At 45.8% G+C, this 21499-nt stretch overlaps 1 protein-coding gene across 12 annotated transcripts in view; it reads right to left on the reverse strand.

Annotated features, from left to right (window-relative positions):
- MTMR3 (myotubularin related protein 3) overlaps nucleotides 1-21499 on the reverse strand; it is a 74634-nt gene that overhangs the window by 14390 nt on the left and 38745 nt on the right. For 11 of the 12 annotated variants that reach the window (XM_032128043.1, XM_032128041.1, XM_032128035.1 and 8 more), the window contains 8 exons: nucleotides 16750-16832; nucleotides 14140-14306; nucleotides 11160-11256; nucleotides 10232-10345; nucleotides 4233-4438; nucleotides 3917-4048; nucleotides 1937-2048; nucleotides 993-1188 (listed from right to left, as the gene is read on the reverse strand). In XM_032128043.1, coding sequence (XP_031983934.1) covers nucleotides 993-1188; nucleotides 1937-2048; nucleotides 3917-4048; nucleotides 4233-4438; nucleotides 10232-10345; nucleotides 11160-11256; nucleotides 14140-14306; nucleotides 16750-16832 — 1107 coding nt within the window. The remainder of the gene's footprint in view (nucleotides 1-992; nucleotides 1189-1936; nucleotides 2049-3916; nucleotides 4049-4232; nucleotides 4439-10231; nucleotides 10346-11159; nucleotides 11257-14139; nucleotides 14307-16749; nucleotides 16833-21499) is intronic. The other variant, XM_032128034.1, reaches the window with a different exon arrangement.

Genomic DNA, 21499 nt, shown 5'->3' on the forward strand with positions numbered 1-21499 from the left:
AGTGCCTGGGTGAGCAGCTGAATGTCACACTGTCTCTCGCAGGACCTGAAATCCATCATGGGGCAGGAAGGTTTTGGTTCTTAGTGGAAAGAAAAATTGTAGAGAATGTTTATTGAGTCAAAGGCTGTGATTAGAGCCAAAATAATGGCTGTGATTAAAGCCAAAATAATGGCTGGCAGCTGAAAAGCTTTAAATCTGACAGTGCTGAAAATTCATTTTCCTCAATGTTTCTGATCCTGGTACAGACAGCTACAGTTTATGGTTTGCTCTGGGTGACAGGGAAGCCCCAGGGTGTGCACAGCACAACTCTGCTCTCCAAGCAGGAAGGACAGCACCCTTTGGAGGACCAGGAGCAGATCCTGTGCCCAGGCCAGAGCAGCACGTTTTGCCTGATGGATGCCAGCTTCTAGAATCCACGTGGAAAAGGATCCAGGAAGTTTTCACACTTCCATACAAAAGGCAGTTCCAGCCTCTGGTCCTTGTGTGTGTGAGGCTTTAAGCAGCAGCTCACAGCAGCGTTCAGACACAGAATTCTGTTCTGGACAACAAAGGCATCTTGCCCGTGGGCTGGCGGATGGAGCCCAGCCAGCACACATCCCACGGTGCTGAGGTGATGGAAGGGGGGAAAATGAGGAGAAATGTAAGTGACAGAGAGCAATGAAAATATGAAACTGGAAAACCATGCAGTCGGGAAATCCAGCAAAGAGGAAGGCTGAGAAGCTGCAGGGGTGCAGCAGAAGCTGCAATTGCAGCACTTTGTACTCCATATTCCTAAACTTAATACAGGGAAGCACAGACCGTGACTGTGCAGCTGCAGCAGAGGGAATGTGAGCTACTCCTGAGTTACAGAGGCACCTACACCTGTGTGTAACTGCAGACTGTGGGTGATAAACTCCTGCCAGCTTCAGTGCCTTTGCCAGCGGAAAAACCTGAAATCATTCACAGACAGGCTCACTCCAAAGACCCCAACCACTCCCAGCTGCTTTACCCACCTCTGTGGTCCTGTAGTAGGGGTCCAGCAGGAGCTTGGCCAGGGCCACGATCTGGGGGGTGCGGTCCCAGCCGTCGGAGCAGTGAACCAGCACCGGCCGCTGGTCCCGGTCCACGGCGTGCACCACGAGCAGCGCGGATTTCAGGAGCACTGACAGGTGCTGCAGCCACTTGGTGCTCTCCAGAGCTGACAGCCAACTAGAGGGAAACCAGGCAAGACAGTTTTTGCTCTTTTAAAATGCTTTCAGGTTTGGATGTCTGAGTTTATCATGGCAAAGCTCCTGTTTTAATAAGCTGTGAGTGTCACCCTGGAGTATTTTTCAGTTGTGTCTTGTTAGCGCTTTCCAAGAGGTGGAAGCAGCAAAGCCATGTAGCCAACCCAAGGAACTGCCATTCTCTGGGATGAGCTGAAGGTTTGGATGTACTTTGAAACCATGGAAGGCTTTAGCAGCAAATGCAGGGAAGTGGGAGGGAAAACAGGACTGGGGTAACTACAGCAAGGACCCAAGCTCAGAAGCTCCCCAGGTGATGGGCTGTTACAGGGTAGTTACCCCACACCACTGGACGGGTATGAAATATTATGAAATATCCTGAAATGACACTATAAAGGAGTGAAGTACGTGGAACACCACCAGAATTTTCCAAATGAGAGCCAACGGTGAGGATTAAAGAGCTGGGAATAGCAGATCAGTCTAAGTGCTCAGAAGCCCACCAGAAGAAACAACATTCTGGTATCAATATTCAAGGTTACGCTCTAATTTCAGAACTAATCTTCTAGGTTCACTTCAATCAGAATAAACCAATGACTTCCACAAAAATGGAAAAACATAGCTTAGCATTATTACCAAGGGAAAATCCACTGAATTTCAATTTCCAGATCATCAGCAGAAGAATGTGGCTGCAGAAACACGGAACCAAAGGCCCAAACCCCCAAACTTCCACTTACTTTCCTGGGTCTGGCATTTGTGTGCAGAGCAGACGCAGCGACTGGAAGCTCTTGCGGATGGAATGGATGTTTGCCATCCCCATGAACACTACTTCACAGTTTGGGTAATATTCTGCAGGGAAAGAGCAAGAGGGAAGAAAGTAACAACTGCCTTGCTAAAAGGAGATTTTTCATAAAAACAAACCCCTGTTGCTGTGGGCAGATGAAATAATTTGTTTACGAAGATTCCCTAAGTCCTCAGAGCTCACTGGGTATTCCAGACATGACTCCACAGCCCAGCAAAACAGGAAGCATTTAGCAAAGTCCTGCTGTATTTATTTCAAATGTTTCACTTCAGGTTACAAAAAGCAGAGTGCAAACCTATGGGAATAGGGATATTGCTGTGCTCCAGGTGCCAGAATGTTTGTAAAAAAACTGAGATGTAAAAGGACAATAGATGTGAAACACAAGTAATAGTTAAGTGGTAATTTAAGGATGTAAATTATACAGATTACAGATTCCTTTTCCTAAGCATTCAAAAAGGCCAAAAGGTTGCTCCATCCACTGCTTTCTTCTGAGGGGAATGGTATGAGGAGGGATCACACATATGAGAAATCCTGGGAGCTCAGGAAAGCAGAAGATACATGGAATTACTTTGGATGTGCTCAAGCAACACTGGAGGCCTGGAAAGACCTAAAGAGGGCCAGAAAATACCCATTGAGTAGCTTTTCCTGGATTTAGTCTTCCCTCTGCTGTGATGCTTCAGTCTGCACAAGAATGAGCACACAATAACTAAAACGACCATTTCTACTGGAGAAAAATAATCCGGATTCACAATCTGGGATACTGAGTGCTTGCACAAGAAAATTCAGGAGTCTCTGATGTTTTGTATCGTTCCATTTCCCAACTCTTTATCAGCCCAACAAATGCTGGGCCAAACACAACGAGAGACTGTAACTCCAGGAGCAGCCTCAGACAGTATCAGACAACTTCAGAGTTGTTTGTATTTTTACTGTATTATATCTAAAATAAAGCACAGCATAAATGAGCTGGTTTTATACAGAGAATGAAGCAAACCTGGCAACACCTGCAGAAAACTTGGCAGCAAAAAGCAGTACAGGTTTCATTGAAGGTGACAAGCTGCTTGAAAACCTTCTCCACAGAATTAAAGAACCAATATACAGGAAGAAAATCAAACTTCCTGTATACTCTGCTTTTGTGTTTTGAAATTTTATTCCCTGATGAAGAATGAATTAGCAGTTTTGAGGCAAATGGAAACTTCCTTTTTTTTTACTGGTGGTTACAAATCAAAATGCAGCTACTGCAGCAAAGATCAAAACAAAAATAAATGGTCAAAAGAGCTTTCGTTATCTTATCTCCAGTTTTTCTGTCTGGGATTTTTTTCCAGTTTCTCCACCCATGGAATTTTAACAGGCTGCATTCATACCCAACAGTGACCATAAATAATACCTTGTTTATAAAACCACCAATTCACAAGTGCCAAAGAACACAGAAAGTGGTGTTGCAACTGTATTACACATGCAAGGTGAGGCAGGATTGCAGCTGCTATGATATAAATACTGAAAAATGCTTCAGCTTTAGGAAAATTGCTGAGAAGTTGTATTTTGCACAACCATTCTAGAGTGTTTTTCTCCTCTGCAGTCAGTGGGTTTTACAAGTTCAGGGGTTTTAGACATGAGCACACCGGACACCTTTGTCTCTCTCTAGTTTATACATCTGACTCAGCAAGGGAAAGCTCTTCAGCAGATTCCACAGGGTTCAGCATTTGCTGAGCACTGTTGCCAGCTGGGTTAATGGCCTGAGAACAGACTAATTAACAGCTAAACCTGCCCTTTGAAGGGCTGGGTGCGGGCTGCCATGATCCAGAACGTTCAGACCGATGAGCAGTGTACAGGCAGTACTGAAGGGTGTCAGGGCAATTACATCTGAGCAAATCCCTTTGACTGATTTACTGGAAAACCGAGGAGGAATGTTGCTCACCTGGGCACTCACAGCCACCCCCCTTGGCTCTGTTGGCCACGGCTGCTGCGTAAGATCGCGCGTCCAGGATCAAAAGCTTCTGCGGCTGGATTGCCAAACTCTCTGCTCCTGAGGCATTGGAGATGGAGGAGTCTGGGGAGGAGGAAATGGGTGAAGAGCTCAGAGGATCCTTCTGACATTGGTTACAGCATGATTCACTCAGTCCCACAACGAGAACTGGGACTAAATACAACAGATTCAATCTGTTACAGCACCGGAGATTTCACTTGTACATAAAGCTCTGCCCTCTACAGAAAAGCAACGGTGACAGCCTTACCGAATTCCACATCAGAGAGGTCCCCTCCGTTGGAGAAATCTCTGGAACAATTCCCATTCATTAACTTGTTACTGTTGGACCTGGAGTCTGAGGCACAGGCTTTGGCTACGGACTGGACCAGGTGCTCATCGTCGGCGTTCCTCCAGCCCCACCAGCTCACCTCGGGCTGGCCACAGCGGGAGATCACTGCCCCATTGCTCTGGTGCCTGCAAACAGAGGGAATACAGAGTTTACAGTCAGGATAAAGAGCACAGAAGGCACAAAAATTACAGTGGTGTGCTCCAGAAGCTTCACTCCCACCAGGAACCATCGTTCAGCAGTTATCCCCAAGCTGGGTTTCAGCTTCCCTTCAGAATGATGGCTGTGACTGCAGTCACTGACAGGTGAAAGTCAAAGCAAGGTCAGGAAGAGAAAGCAAAGCATCTTCTTGCTCAATATTGTGGCCTGTTAGCCAGTGAAAGCTGGGGAGTGTTTTGGAACAGCAGGTGAGGCATGAGAGAGGAATTCAACATGGATGAGGGAAAACTGAAAACACCCTAACCTGGACATGGCTCTCATCTCCCAGGAGGTGACATTCAAAAAGAATTTTATTTTACATGTCTAGGGAATCAGTAGTTATTTCCTTAAATCTGACCTGGCTTCTTGTACTACACATAAAGAACAGATCTGGAATAATTCAAACTTATTGAACCATTGCAAACACATTCAAAAAGATTTGAGGAGTCTTCCCTATAATCTGTTATAAAAAGAGGACTGAAATGTATTATCACAGTAATTCCACTCACTGCCTTTGTGCTGGCACATCCCCCTGCTGCCACCAGCTCTGTGACTCCCCAGTGACCAAAGTGTTTGCAGCTGGCAGAACAACCTTTTCCCTGACCTTGCCCAGCAGCACCCTGAATTCAGGGAGCTCAGCCCTGGAGAAAGGAGGTCCAGCTGCAGGTACAGAGAGCTGCAGGTGGAGAGGCCAGAGCAGCACAGACAGAACTTCTGGAGCATCTCAAAATGTTTAATCCCTGCCTCATGTCCCAGCTGAAATATCCCAGCACTCATCCACACTGCTCTTCACTATTTAAGTCAAAGAACCATAGAACAGTTTGGGTTACGAGGGATCTCGAAGCTCATCTCATTCCACCGTTCCTGCCATGGGCAGGGACACCTCCCACTGTCCCAGGCTGCTCCAAGCCCCAATGTCCAGCCTGGCCTTGGGCACTGCCAGGGATCCAGGGGCAGCCACAGCTGCTCTGGGCACCCTGTGCCAAGGCCTGCCCACCCTCCCAGGGAACAATTCCTTCCCAATATCCCATCCAGCCCTGCCCTCTGGCAGTGGGAAGCCATTCCCTGTGTCCTGTCCCTCCATGCCTTGTCCCCAGTCCCTCTCCAGCTCTCCTGGAGCCCCTTTAGGCCCTGCAAGGGGCTCTGAGCTCTCCCTGGAGCCTTCTCCTCTCCAGGTGAGCACCCCCAGCTCTCCCAGCCTGGCTCCAGAGCAGAGGGGCTCCAGCCCTGGGAGCAGCTCCGTGGCCTCCTCTGGACTCCTCCAGCAGCTCCAGGTGCTTCCTGTGCTGGGCCCCAGGGCTGGGGCAGCTCTGCAGGTGGGGTCTCACCTGAGCAGGGCAGGAGGGCAGAATTCCCCCCTCCCCTGCTGCCCACACTGTTGGATAAGCCCAGCACCCAGGTGGATTTCTGGGAATAGCAGCTTTTCAAGCACAGGTGCCTCCAGGCAATGCTGTCCTCACCCAGGAATCCCACCTGAACCCTGCATTTCCAAAGCATGCACATGCCAATTACAGTTCCTGTACGTTATGATGCAGGAAAAGATTTTAGAACCTTCCTGCAAACAAACCACCCACCTGAGCTTCAGGGCAGCCAGGAGCTGTTCAACTCCCTCTAATCAGGGAACCCAGAGTGCTGAGGGTCAGCTTAACCTTTAAGCAAATCTTAACAGTCTCAGCCCTGAACAGGAAGCCAGCCCACCCAAAGCAGCCAATGTTGACTTTTTGGCTCTGAGCACTCTGATGGATGTTTCTGGAGGTGTGACAGGCTGGTCTGTGCTGTGCTGTCAGAGCTGTCACCCCCGGGTGCTGCGCGGCACCTCCTCCGCAGCGTCCCCGCGGGCACCGCGTGGGTGCCGCCGCCTCCTGCTCCTCATCCAACAGCAACACGGGGACGTGGCTCCATGGTGCAGAGCCTTCAAGTGATCAAACAGGCTGGGATACGCAGTTTGAAGTATTTTTCATAGCTCTTTTATGATTGTTTCATATAAAAAGCCTTCAGTTAGAGGAAGCACTGACACGCTGCGTTAAGCGAGGCGAAGGAAAAGCGATGCGAAGCCACAGCTCTTACACCAGGTGCCAGCCGACTGCAGGCACAGGGAAATGGATTTCTGCTGGAATTAATAGCCTTCCACAAACAGCTCTACCCATAGCAAATTAGTTCAGGAAAAAATACATGCCAATCACTGAAAGGCCACCTAGTTCCCCGCTACGCTTGCACAAATAAAAGAAAATAAAACATCATTATACGTGTAAGAAATCTATTTTGAACAGAGCAGCTCATTTATTTTTCCATATGTTCTCCCAGATTTCATGACTACCTGCTGCAGAATAATTTTCATAGGTTCATAAAGAGTTATATTTTCATCTCCAGGTCCTTGCCTTGCATTGTACCACAAATAATGAAGACTCATTAGGCCAGGAGATGAGCTCGTTGGTGGCTGTGCAGCCCCACCAGTGCCCTGCACAAATCTGCCATGTTCAGAGGTACCAGAAATCAGCACGCAATTCTATTTAGGGGCATACTGGAGGGCTGAGGAATCCCACTCATTCCAACTGGACTGGCCACAGGGATAAAGAACAGCCAGTGAGATGCTGAGGTCCCCAGGGATAGAGCTGGGATAAGAGGGCATCACTCAGAGCTCAGGAACAAAACAAACCAAAACGATTCAAAAAACTTAAAGCAAAACCTCCATGGAAAATTCCCTAGAGACAAAAAAACTTGCATCCCCCTGAAGAAAGCAAGAGTAAATCAGCATTAGGTAACTCTAAAGCCCTTTACAAGCTGTTGTAGAGCTGCAGGATGCACGTACACCTCTGCACAGGCTTCATCCTCCCTGTGTTCAAACCACCTCGGAGTACAATAAATCCCCCAAGTAACCACAGAGCAGAGAGGACTAAGGAAGGGTGAATTGCTCCCTGTACTGCATTTCTGAACTACCAGCACCTGTAATGGAAACCCCACGGCTGCAGTTCAGGGATGTAACTCAGAAGCAGGAACAGAATTTCCGTGTGCCACGGGATCCCTGTGCCTGGGTGGGTGCTCGCCCTCAGCAATGCAAGGCTAAAGAACACTTCCACACAGAGAACTTCCAGGGAGGCTCTCATGATGCTGTTTCCACAAGGTAGGAAGGGCTCTCTATTGTCCTCCCAAAAAATCCTAAGAGCCTTCTCCATGACATTGATTTTCTGGAGCCAGATTTATCTACATAAATTATTGTTCCCAGAGAGGTTGAGGCTGTGGCTGCCCCTGGATCCCTGGAGGTGTCCAAGGCCAGGCTGGACAGGGCTTGGAGCAACGTGGGATAGTGGAAGGTGTCCCTGCCCGTGGCAGGAGGGTGGAATGAGATGAGCTGTAAGTTCTCTTCCAACCCAATCTGTTTCAGTGACTCTATGAAATATGTGAAAAGGTTTAAAAAATTGGAAACAGAAAGAAAAACTGCAGGGTCTGGGTGTGAGATTTCTCTAGGAATTCGATCACTGAATGCAAGCAAGGCTCCTGCCAGTCCAATCTCCGTGGAGCATTCCTGGAGCTTGTCTCCAAATCAGCCTGCTTGGCTTTTCAGCCTTGACTGCTTCACAGGGACAATGAATTTGCCAGTGTCTCTCTGGTCTCTGTCCCAGCGTTCTGTATCTGAGACAAGTGATTGGACTAATTAAAAAAAAATCCTGATTGCTTTTATTTCCCCTCAAGTAAAGCGAAAAGAGGTTTAGTAATGTGATCAATAATGAAACAAAAATCGTTAAGTCCCAAAATAATTTCAATGGATGAAAAATGTTGAAAAAGCTCTTGCCCTTACTCCTCCAAAAGTAAGAAAAAAAGCTGGGTTTATGGCTATATACATACATATATATAAATATATATGGAATTCCAATCATAGAATCATGGAATGATATGGGTGGGAAAGTACCTTAAAACTCATCCTGTTCCAGCCTCTGCCACAGGCAGGGACACCTCCCCCTAGAGCAGAATGCTCCAAGCCCAGTCCAACCTAGAAATCCTCCTCCCCTGTGAGCTCTATTAGAGCCCAGACTGATGAACTGGATGTCTTGAAAAAGCTATTACTAAATGTCAAGATAAGGACAAAAAAGAGGAATCAAAAAAGAGAAACACTTTTCTCTCGCTGATTTGAAGCTCAGCAATGAAACCCCACATGTGATTTACCACCCAGAGCCTCAGCAGAACTGCAGAAAATTGAACATGGGGACAGAACAATTTCCATCTCTGTGGTCTTTTGACTTTTCAATTGCTCTTCTATAAATCCCTGGAATGCAAGGTGTTCCCAGGAATGAGAACAAAGTGCTTTCCTTCTGTGCAGTGATGACAGGAGAGGGAATGCTGCCCTGGGGAAGTGTTTGAAGGTGAGGTGTCCCCTAATGATGTGACAACTGCAGAAAAGGCCCAAAAGCTGAACCCAAACCCACACATAGATCACACATTTCTCCTTTATACATAAATATAATCTATATACACACATTTAGTACTGTAATAATAAGATACACAGGTTTTTTAAAGTCAGCAGATGCTGGAAAGCATTTTTCCCCTTCCCAGAGCTAAGCAGAGGAGGGAACAACTCCTTCACCATTCCAAAAGAGACCACACTAAACCCCTTGGTTGTTTGGGAGGAAAAGGAGGAAAGACAGGAGGATTTAAAGATAATTTGCTGCCATGAGCCAATTTGTTCTGCTTTCACAGAACAAGAACCCTTAAGCTCAGCAAACAGTGTTTTGTGGCCTACAGCTCTCCTGCCCTTGGCTCCTCTGACCCAGGCTAAGGATTTGTCAACTTTCCTGCTCTCTGTGTTCACAGGGAATGGGTGCTGAGGCTTAGGGAATATCAGATTCATTATCTTTTTAATCCCTTTGTCATCTGATGTTTTAAAAAGATTTTAAAGATTTATGGGAGGATAACCACCCCAGGGAAGGGGCCACGGGATTAAGTGACAGGTTTATAGGATCATGGAATGGTTTGGGTGGGAACGGACCTTAAAGCTCATCTCATTCCATCCCCTGCCACAAAGAGGGACACCTTCCACTAAATGGGGTTGCTCCAAGGCCTGTCCAACCTGGCCTTGGACACTTCCAGGCATGGGGCAGCCACAGAATATCCACAGAATCCAGAATATTTGAAAAAACAGATGCTGAAATAGATTTTCCACTGAAGAAGCTGCCAAAACCCAGTATCTCAGACAAGCAGTTTTATTATGAAGAATTGCTGGACTCAATCTAAGGAAGGGTCTGTGTAATAAAAACTATCTAAAATATGGAGATAGAGCTAAACTGTACATTAATTTTTACTTTGAGTTTTAGATCTCCTTCAAGTAATTTTGGTATTTGTCCTTTGTACTGCAGTCTGAGAATTAGCCAGATGAGTCAGGGAAAAGCTGAAAGAGTACCCAGCCAGGGGGGCCATTCATCAGTTCTCCACTGATGTCTTCACCTTCCATTTTTTCATTTTCATATTAAAAAAATTTAAAAATCAATCTTAACTGGGGTGACTGCCCTAGGAATGATTTGCAGGAGATGTAAATGCTGAGTGCTCCTCCAGTGTGCGTTTGCAATTCTAAATACAACCCATTATTCCCACTCGGAGCGCACGTGGAGCGTCTGCCTTAGCCAGAGCAGCCTGAGCACCTCCCAAAATTCCCAGTTTTGACTTATTCCAGCTTTTCTCTGTCAGGACTGCCTGTTTCCAGCCTGGTGAAGGCTGTTGCAGCTGCTCCTCACCTGTACACCACGGCAGGGATGCGCTTCCAGGAGCGGAAGCTGGCCACGCTCTCCAGCTCCTTATCCGTGATCCAGGCGGGAACGATGATCTCCTGGGGGTAACTGCCACACAGCCTGTGGGGAAAGGGAGCAAAGTCAGGGATAGGGAGCAGCTCCAGACCCCCCAGAGAGCACAAAGCAGCTGTGGAGGAACCTGATGCCCCTTTTGCCAATTCCTGCTTCCCTGGATGTTAATAAACTCCCCCTTCTCCAGCATTAAATACGGAGGGATGGCTCTTTCTCCTTCCCTCCTCTTCCAGAGGCCAAGGCAGAGATTCCTCCTGCAGGGACACCAACCACCAGCTGTGAGTCATTATCCTGCCCAGGCAGAGCACTGACACTGCTCCATCACAAAGTGTTCCAGCTGGGTTTGCTCTGAGCAGGACCAGGGATCAGCCAGAACACCCTGTCCCCCCCGCTGTAGGTCACAGAGCACCTTCCCCTGCTCCAGAGCCTAAAGAGGACTTTGTCTGCACTTTGAGTACCTCAGAAAGGGTTTTCTCTTACTTATTCATCCACAAATTTAACTCTTCCAGACGTGTTTGGTTTTGGTTTTTTTTTTTAAATACATGTCTTTGTAGTAAGTTAGAGAGCAAGACACTATAAAAAAATATTTTAAAAAGTTCAAACTCCACTCTTTGCTCAATAAGATCTCCCTTAGAATGCTTATTCTCTAAGAAGCCACATCAAAATCTGGTATTTCCAAGCCTAAAAAACCGTAGCAGCTAATAAAACATTGAGAAATTAAAAGCACATTTTTTCTATAAACCAACAAAAAAATCCTAATTCTGATTGTCCCTTCTTTGGAACTGCAGAAGTTGAAAAAAGTTTCAGTAATTGAGTGTTTTGAGATGCAATTTGGCTGTGGAGGAGCAGCCCCATCACTCACTTGTACTTCTCATTGATGTTGGAAATCCTCCAGGCATTGTTCATATCAAACCCCATCCGCTCCACTTCGTTCTTAAACCTGGAAGTTACATGTTCTCCTGGGGATCCAGAGCAGAGGGAGAAAATGAATGGGAAATAAGGAATTAAGATTCCTGCTTTGCAAAACAGAGAAAACCAGCACATCCCTCAGTCCAACCCCACCACCTGCATTTCACAGCCTCATTTTGACAATTGCATCGATGGCTCTCTCTGGCCAACTCTCCAGAAATGCCAGAGTCCAACAAGGAGTTTTTCCCTGAAATTACCAACTTCTGGAAATTCGTATTAAAAAGAACAATGCTGCAGACCAGAACCAAGGACATCAACAAAGGAACTGAGATCCATCAGCAATCCAAGTGGGATGGTCAGAAGTTCAGAAGAATTTGGTATCAATGAGAAGAATGTGAAGCTCTGGTGAAAGGGGAAGACCTGGAATGTGCCCTGGAACGTGGGCAATCCATTGAATATGCATTTCCAGCTCCAGCTTTCCTGTATGGCTGGAGGCAGGTCCTGTCATTTATCCTGCATCTCAGTTTTCCATCGTAAATTGGACATTATTCCTCCATGAGTCATGTGCAGATAGGAAAGTAAAATGCATAAATGATTGTTTGACACATAGATCAGTCACAAGAGCCTCACAAATTCCTGGATTAATACATTAAAGGAAGTGCAATGAGCCCCATTTATTTCCTAGACACTTTCTTTTAAAGTCTCAAAATACAATTGAAAAATATACAGTGGCAATAAAGAATAAGAAGACAGAAAGTCTGGAAAATGAGACAAAATTTCCAAGTTTCCAGGGCTAAGAGAAGTGCTAAATTTAATGAGCATGTGAGCAGCACTAGATAAGTGATTCTGAAAGTCCATCCATTGCTTGTCTCTTTAAATTACTGTATCATTAAATCCTGAGGCACAGCAGCACCCAAGGGGGGAAAAATCTGTTGAAAAATTAATGCTTTAAGTATTACATCTTTCCATTAAATATTTTAGAAAACCCTTAAAGTCTTTCAATCCCCCAGCTATCTGTAGATACACATTTAACTCCAAGATGTAAATGCACATGTCTGGAATGATTTTTAATGCCAGGTTACAGAACAATGAGAGATAAATAGAAATAGGTAAATTAAGAATATAGATGGCAGCCTAATTACAGGACTTAATTAATTACAGTGTTATACAGATCCTTTGTCAAGAGCAGAGGTGAAATTGGACAACACACTCCAGCCAGGCAACAACCTCTGTCAGGTTTGTTCTTGGCAGTGACTTTTTAAATTTAAAAACCCCACAAATCCTTTTGCTGGAGCACCACAAGGATGGGCTTCACCATCAGCTGCTCCTTAAAACTTGTGCTACATCCTTAAGGATTTTTTTTGGATAGCAAATGAGAATAATGGAAATATCCCCAATCAACACTGCTCAGCCCTGGTGGGTTTTAAGAGAAACACATAAAACTACATGAAAATGAAATATTCTGTTTGATTTTTCCCTCTTAATTTTTAGCTACTGTGAAGCCACAGGTTTTCCTCTTGGAAAGAAGCCCCAACCTTAACATTTAGTCCATTCCTCCTGAACTGCTGGTATTTTAAGAGGCATTTTGAGCCAACATTGATAATGTTTAGAAGCATCCCAATCCACTCTCAAAATGCCAGGAAAAGCAAGCTAGATATTTTGTGGGCTTGTGCTTCCTATTAAAGCTGACTCTGTGAGCCACAGCCTGGATCTGTACGACAGACACTGCTAACATATTTTTCCCAGAAAATGTGTTCTGTTGACACTTGGATGGATTTTGAAGCACTTTGGTATTTTTGTCTGTATCTAGCAAACAATGGGCTCCTTGGACATAGAAGAGAAATGACAATGTCTTGGGATTGACTTCTTCAACTCCATTCACACTGATTTATTTCCGCTATAATCCAGCTGTTTGAAGGAGAACATCTACCCCCAGCCACAGGCAGCTACAGGGAGATGAAGTTATGTTAAAGAAAATTATTTGATAGACAGAGCTGCAAGAAAAAAAGTTGACTGGTAGAAGTTAATAAAAAGGTAAATGTTGCTTCTTATCCCTGCAAGTGTCCGAGGCCAGGGTGGACTTGGAGCATCCTGGTCTAGTGGAAGATGTCCCTGCCCATGGCAGAGGGTGGGATGAAATGGGCTCTAAGGTCCCTTCCAATCCAAACCATTCCGTGACTCCACGATTATCCTAAGCTAGCATTAGGCTGAAATCTTCCTCATGAAGCGAGGAAGAGGAGACTCAGCAAGCCTTCCACAGGTCTGCTAGCTCCCATTTCCCTAATTTAGTCAGGAGGGAAAAGCCCTGGGTGTGAAACTCTGCTCTGAGGAGTTTTTTGGCATTTTCCAGAAGCTGCTAATGAAGGTGTGAACAGGAACAGGACCAGGGAGCTCCTCCTCCCACTGTGTGATCCCTGCTCCTCCCCAGACACCACAGACATGAGAGCCTGTGCCCAGCTCCAGAGCAACCAGGACAGAATCCCAGGAACATCTTTCAGCCTGGTAACTGGGACACTTCTCTGAGGCAGTGAATTGTGACTGACAGGAGATCACAGAGGGCCTGGAAATCAGATTTCTTAAACAAGTGTTACAACCTCCAGCTCGCCAAGTTTGAGCTCTTATTTACTTGTGGGCTTCTAAAGCTTTCCAGCAAGGATGCTATCCCACTAAAAAAGATCACTGCCTGTGGCTGTGAACGAACCTCAGGAGCAGCTCAGGGGCTCCCTTCTCCTCTCCAACACCCATCTTGGAGATCACTGTTCCAGACAGTTACAGAAAACGTGGCAATCAACCCAAAATGGTTTAGACTGAAAGCTGCTGCTGTGGTGAATGAAGGTATGGTTACACCTGGCTGACTGAATCCAATCCACCCCAGTAACTCCCTGGGGATATCCAGGTGCTGCTCTGGTGATCCCAAAGGTGTTCCCACATACCTGGCCGACACAAGTCCCCGTGCTGCTCCTTTTCACTGGCATAAACCTCCATGCACCAGGCGTGGTAGGCAAAGGAGAACAGGTCCTCTATCTTGGACGGGGGGCGGATGGCATTGTTCAGCCTCTTCAGCCAGTCCTGACACTGCTCAAAGGTGGAAAACTGACACCTGTCCAGAGACAAACATTCCATAGGTGATTTTCAGTAAGAGATGCCGCTCTAGAAGGTGACAGGCTGAGCATGAAAAGGTCTGTGAGAGCACAAAGTGAGGGTGAACAACTTATTGACAACTTAGTTCTGCTTCCATGTGCACTCTAATGGGAAGTAAAAATGAAACCTGGGGATATGAGTAAGGAAACACATTTAGGGAGTCAGGATTAACTGAGCAGCAACGTTCTGTGACTGGGAATAACAGTGCCCTGCCAGGAATGAGGGGAACATTTCTCCATGTGTTACCTATGAAACCCAGGAAAGATCACTGAGGTCAAAGACAGGAATGTGTTACAGCCCCTTCTCACCGCTGGAATCAGGGGGAAACTCAGAAAACTATCCCACACATTATAATCTACATAATATAACTGTAACCACAGTCCTGTAAACAAGAACAGGCTGGGAGAGCAGGGGGTGTTCACCTGGAGAGGGACTTGGGACAAGGCATGGAGGGACAGGACACAGGGAATGGCTTCCCAGTGCCAGAGGGCAGGGCTGGATGGGATATTGGGAAGGAATTGTTCCCTGGGAGGGTGGGCAGGCCCTGGCACAGGGTGCCCAGAGCAGCTGTGGCTGCCCCTGGATCCCTGGCAGTGTCCAAGGCCAGGCTGGACATTGGGGCTGGGAGCAGCCTGGGACAGTGGGAGGTGTCCCTGCCCAGGGCAGGGGTGGAACGAGATGGGTTTTAAGGTCCATTTCAAACCCTTCTCTTTGTGGCTTTGTTGGGAAGCACAGACTGAGCTTTGCCCAATGTTACAGACTAACAAAAAGCAGAGAGAATATTCCCTGCACAGGAGAAACAAACCTTTAAAGCAGTGCATTAAAATTACATTAGCTTTTCTTTTCAAAGAGGATTCCTGGACTCTTTAGAGTAAAAGGGTGGAAATAAATCAGTGACTTATTTTGCTCTGACATTTTTCTTCAAGATTTTATAGTTATTAAATATTGCCCAAGTATTTACATTCAGCTCAGTCCGAGTGCTGCTGGTTAATGATGGCATCTGCACTCCCTCGGGGCAGATTTATCACCCCTACCTGCAAATAGCTCAGAGCCACAACGTGGAGGGAAAAAGCCATGTCCAACATCTCCCAAGAGTTGTGAGGAACTGCAGCCTGAGGGGTTTATTTCTTTCCCATCACTGACTGTACAGCAAGCCCAGCCTACTCGCTGAGACTGGATAACTCTCCATTAAATATTCAAACTCAGGCAAGATACATCTCACCCTAAATTCTTTCTAAATTATTTTGAAGTTAGTGGTGCAAATAACAAGTATTATCTTTACTTGAATTCTACTACTCAAAATACAAAGTTTGCCCATGAAAAAGAACAAGAATATGTTCTAAATCCTCTGTCTCAGTCCCAAACTTCACCATCTCCCAACCAACCGTCACAAAGTCCTCAGTCTTGGAGATGCAATTTTGAGAGGAAATTGATAAGGAAGGCAAAAATACAAACAATCAATTTGTATTCATTCTACAAATGAAGGGAAATAACAAATTAATGTAGGGAGGAAAGGTGACTTTCTTAAATGTCAAGAGCTACAAGTGAAGAGGAAGGTAAACATTGAATTCAAATTAAACTAGGTATTACTTCTAAAGTCAAATCAGTCCTGGTGAAAAAAACAGCCTTTCAGGAAGCAGCTGACCTGTTAAACATTCTGAGTGCTCGGAGATGGCTGGGACTCCTTTCATTACACAAAAGGTATTGCCAGCAAACATTTAATCAAAAAGAAATGTTCCTTTCTTCTTAATTAAAGTTCATAGATCAAAATTAATTTCTGCAGCAGAAAAGTAAAAAAAAAACCAAAACAACCCAGCTAAGGGTAGCTCAGGCTGGGCAGCTCAGAGAGTCCTGGCTCAGGTCTGGAGCCTGCAGAAGGGCAGCCAGGAGGAACTGCTGGCTGCACACCTGGAGCTTCCCTCACCTGCTTTTCCCTTATTCCCTCACTTTCTTTGCCAGCAGGTCACCATGCCTCAAGGACAGTGACTGTACCCTCATGGGTGTTGAAAATGCAGCGTGGATGAAGCCTCCAAACCCCAAATCTTGATTAAACACTTCTCCAATATGTGTGTCAGTGGCTTTATCTACTTCTGTATCTATTGATTTGCATCTATCAATAGATCTATAATACATGATAACTGATTATAAAGCAGGGAAAACACAGTGAGACTAAAATTAACGTCAGAATAAAACCAAGATCAGCCACGTGGGCTCAGACCAAGGTTTGCTGCTGTCCTGTATCACAACAATCAGACACACAGCTCACCTTGTACAAAAATCAGACAAAATAAAAAGCTTTTGAGGGAAATCAAGTAAGAAACCCCATTTCCTTGAACCATCCCAGCTGCCCATGGCACGTGGAAGGCAAATTTCCCCCCCCTTTAACACTGAGCCTCTCCTACCTTATAACCTTGCAGTCCTTGCAAGTCAAATGAAGCTGGAATATATCCCGGCACTCCACACTCTCGATGAGCTGCAATGGAACCTGCAATTAAACACATCACATTATTTGATTTCAGCAGCAGTAACAGCAATTTCTTTGCATATCTCACAAGGATTTATTGTAGGCTACATGGAGTCTGAAGAGAGGAAAACAACAGAACCCAAGTGGAACCACTTCAGCAGCTGTGGAGCTTGGTACCAGGTATTCATATTCCAGCTCCAGTCCTGTGTAGCCCAAAAGCCTTAAGGGATCCCACGGGAACAGCTGAGAAGGCTGCAGGAAAGGCAGCAGACATCCAAGCTCCTCTCTCATGGAAGCAGCTTTCTCTCTTATAGGTCCAAATTTAGGAATCTTAATATATTTTTAGCTGTTGGTGATCAAAAAGAACCGCCAAGCAAGATCCCCTCAACAGACTGTTGCAGTCTGGATGCTTTTCTATGGCAATATCCCGTATTTCCTCCTCAGGGAAAAACCCTTTGGCCTGTTTAGATCAACACTTGTGATGGAGCAGCCAAATTTAGAGTGGTAATGTTGAATCTTTCACATTAAAGTGCAGTTCTATACACTGCTGTTTCCTGGCATGTTTAACCAGCAGCAGGTTGGTCAGAGTATATGCAAATACCTTTAGAGATGAGAAAACCCACAAGATGAAAATATTAATTGTCAATATTATTTTTAGAACTTTACCTGAGATGGGCAAATGTACATTATTGTCTTAAATGAACAGAAGTCATAAATAACTGTCGAAATTTAGCTAATACCTGTAATGAACATGAAGCACAAATCTGTTTGAATTGTTTAGCAGATTATATGGACATTGCACAAGGCAATAAAACCTCTGCCAGCCTTTAGTAACATTCCAATACCCTGACTTTCACCATCACAGGACTAAGATCCAGCAGTTTAAGGTCTGGCTTACAAAATCTGGGGATTACAAGATGTGGCTGTAAGAGCCTGCCCTGCCAGGGCCTTTCCATATGCTTGGGTAAGTCCTTGAAGGTCACCTCCAATCAAAGCTCCAGGATAAGGAATGAAGACACCATCTTCTCAGGCACCAGAAAGCTTAAAAAGTACCTGATTTCAGTGGAATGAAAAAAAGGAAATTAACTAAAACCAGCAGGCAAGGAAAAGAGATGTCTCAAAAATACAAACCAGGGGAAAACTTCTTCTGAGCAGGGAGATGCCTGGAGCAAGCTCACGGCAAATGCTGTGCCCAGGAGAGGGATGAGAACTCTGCTGTCTCTGGGGAAGGCAGGCACAGCTCAGGGCAGCACCTCAGACAGAGCCCAGAGGGTTCTCAAATCATTGCCCACATTCACAGCCCCCAGACACAACAGGCAGGGATTTTTTAATGCTCAGCCTTTCCCTTGCCCGTGTCAGACCACAACCAGAGGCAGCTCTGGGCTCTCTAGAGCTGGAGAGCCACCAACCCTCCCCTGTCATGGCCAGCAAGGCTGGGACAGGGGAGTTACTCTGCTCCTTCTGTTGTAACTGGACATTAAATGACAGAAAATCCATGGCAAGAGGGTGTCTGAGCCCGCAGTCCAGTAGTTAGGATTTTCAAATTTGCATTTCAAATAAAGCTGGAACTTGAATTTCTGTCCATGTTTTCAGCACTGGCACTGGTTGAGATCTGTGACAGAATCAGTGACATGAAGGGGGCATGAAATGAGGAATCCCTCCTGTGAGAGAGCCCCTTTGCCCACCCCTGAGCCCTGCCTGACTGTGGGTGACTCCACCAAAGCAGCAGAGGACTGAAATGCAGCACAGACCAGAGCAGGTGCTCTGTTCCACAGCTGATCCTGGTATTTCACCTGCTCATTCCTTCCAAGCCTTCTCCTGCTTGATCCCGGTCTGCCAGGCAGGTAAATTGTCTGATCAACGGACAGGAATGGGGCTCAGATTGGAGAATCTTCCAGTGTGTCTTCATGACTGGACAGCCCCACATACACCTAACGACAATTCTCAGGAGGAATTTCTACATGGAAAGGGTGGTCAGGCACTGGAAGGGGCTGCCCAGGGAGGTTTGGAATCCCCATCCCTGGAGGTGTCCAGGGAAGGACTGGATGTGGCACTCAGAGCTCTGGGCTGGGGACAAGGTGAGGATCAGGCACAGCTTGGACTTGATGGCCTGGGAGGGCTTTTCTAACTTAAATGATTCTGCAATAACTTATTTAAATCTACCACTGAGTTCAATGGCACCAACATGGGAAGTAAGGCATCTTTCCCAGCTAAGACTCCAGACTTGCTTTTTAAGTCCAGTGCTGCTTTGTCTGTTAACATCTTTTTATTCCCCAAGCCTTGTTTTATTCTGTTCTTTCCCATGTCCATCTTCATTTAAGCAGTTCTTCACCTTTTCCCTCCTCCTGGCATTCTGCTTGTGGCTCCTCTTCCTCCTGTCCGCACTCTAATGACAAACTAATTCTTCTCCTCCTGCATTATTTTTAATTTCCTTCTTTCAAAGTCACTCCTTGTTCCCTGCCCTTTCCCTGTGCCCTCTGCTCCCCAGCCATCCATTCCCCTCCGACAGCCCACCAGCGATTCCCTCACAATCTGCAGGTTTTTCTTCAGGACAACCTTCCCATTAATCTTTTTAATTTTCCTTCCCACTCATAAAAATCTGTCCTCTGGTCCTCTTGTGTTTTCAACCTCCTTCCTAGCCATTATTCTTCCCCCAGTAAAGCTCTGTGGAATTATCTCCCGTCATTCCCCCCCTCCCTGATAACCTTCCCTTCCCACTGCACATCCTTCAGGCTGCTGCCATCTAACACCCAGAGCCCGTTCCTGGAAGAGCCATCAATTCTATCTGCAGGCACTTCCCTCTAATAATGGCATGGAAACCAGGCAGGGAGAAGCAGTCATTTGTGCTTTTAGAAGAATAAACATGCATTGTTATCTGAGGCAAACTACATCCCATTATAGGGAGTACAGGAGCATCCTGCTCTTGCAGTATCTCCTGACTGTCTCTTATTTAAAATTATCTCATTTTAAATAACAGCAACATTCTACAACTCCAACTTTTTCTTTTTGAGGGGTTTTTTAAATGATTTTGACTGGAGATGTCTGTTATCTAAGAGCAGTACAAGATAAATTTAGAGAATTACAGCTCTGTAGTTAGAAACAGCACAAGTTCCATTTTCAGAGCTGAAACAATCACACCACGGCCCAGTCCGTGCCCACAATTCCCAGTGGGATGCAGTGGATCACGGCCAGACTGCTGTAAGCACGAGTGAGCCTGGGAGCTGGAATTGGGATCTCCTCGTTTTCCCACCTCAGAGCTGGAGTAATGTCAGGGTTATGGTACAGGCTGGTGTCTTTAACAAGCACAAGGCCAAGGCTGGGTGCTGGGTGTCCTGGAGCGTGGCATGAGGTGGCACATGGAGGCACTGAGGGTGCAAGGACAGCTCTGAAGGGCTCCAGGGTGGAGGGAGCTGAATCCCCCCTGGGGTTCATAGAACCCATAAGGAGTGTCTGAAGCAAATTTTTGCTTTTAATTACAGCTGATGACACTTTGGGTTTGTCTCGAAGGCCACCTCTGAGCCCCCTCTGCTCTCACAATTGTGCTCTGAGCGTGACTTTGGGCAGCAGGGCCTGAGGACAAGACAAGGATTATGTCACTCTCCAGCAGAGATGAACCACAACAGCTACAAACATGGGGAGCATCCCAACCCAACCATTTTTCCAAGCAAGGGAAAGCTCACACTAAAACTCACCTCCTCATCAAAGCCTCCCTCATCATGACTTTCTTTTGGTACTGTGGCCAAAATCCATCATTGGGAAGAGATTACATGCAATCCATGCCTTCACAAACTCCACTAAAACGTTAATTCTCCCATCAATGCAATTAGCTTACAGGGAGGAAAGTGATTAGACAGAAACACTCAGCAGCTGCAAAGTTTGACATTTTCTTAAGGAATCAATAGAGATGGGCCTGGGAACCAAACCTCCCCTGTGCACCAAGAGATCCCTGTCGAGTCTGCACTTTTATCCCATGGATAAATGTAAGTCAACACTCCTGAATGTCATAATCCCCCCAATTTATGCATGGTCTGCGGGACCTTTTGTTTCTGCATTTGAAACACCATGTTCCTATTAGCACTGAGATCTAGGAAATTATCCATGGGAAAGATCTCCACACACAGCCCTTTTCTGCACTGTTGCAATGGGAACATTAACAACTTTGAATGGATTTCTTTCCCAGCCCAGGTGATCTGGAGCTCTGTGCTGCTCACTGAGGTGTCACAGCACCATTTTCACAGCCAGGGAATTGTAACCAAACAAGAGGGAAAAGCCACAGACCAGGAATGAAGAATTTCCTACAGGTATTTGCTGAACAGCTGAGGTGACTTAAAAACAGCAGGAAAGAATCAAGGTGAATTCAATAAAAAATTACTCAGTGAAGATTTAAGTTAGACAATCACCATCTGATCAAGAATTTTGGTCAACAATTACCGAAAGGATTACTACTCCTAAAATGAACAATTTAAATATGGTTCTTAATTACTGAAGAATGTTTTATCCTTAAAGACATTGCAAGCCCCCTCTGCCCTGGATCTCAGTGGAGTTCACAGTAAGTTATTAGTGACAGTCATATATGGTTACAAAGAATGATTTATATTCTGCTCTACCTCATCCACTGATTGATTATTTCTGGTTAATGATGCTGATGATAATGAGTTCTCACACAGAATGAGAGGGCAGAACACTGC

The sequence above is a fragment of the Corvus moneduloides genome, chromosome 18 (genome assembly GCF_009650955.1).
Source record: "Corvus moneduloides isolate bCorMon1 chromosome 18, bCorMon1.pri, whole genome shotgun sequence".
NCBI classification, from domain to species: Eukaryota; Metazoa; Chordata; class Aves; order Passeriformes; family Corvidae; genus Corvus; species Corvus moneduloides.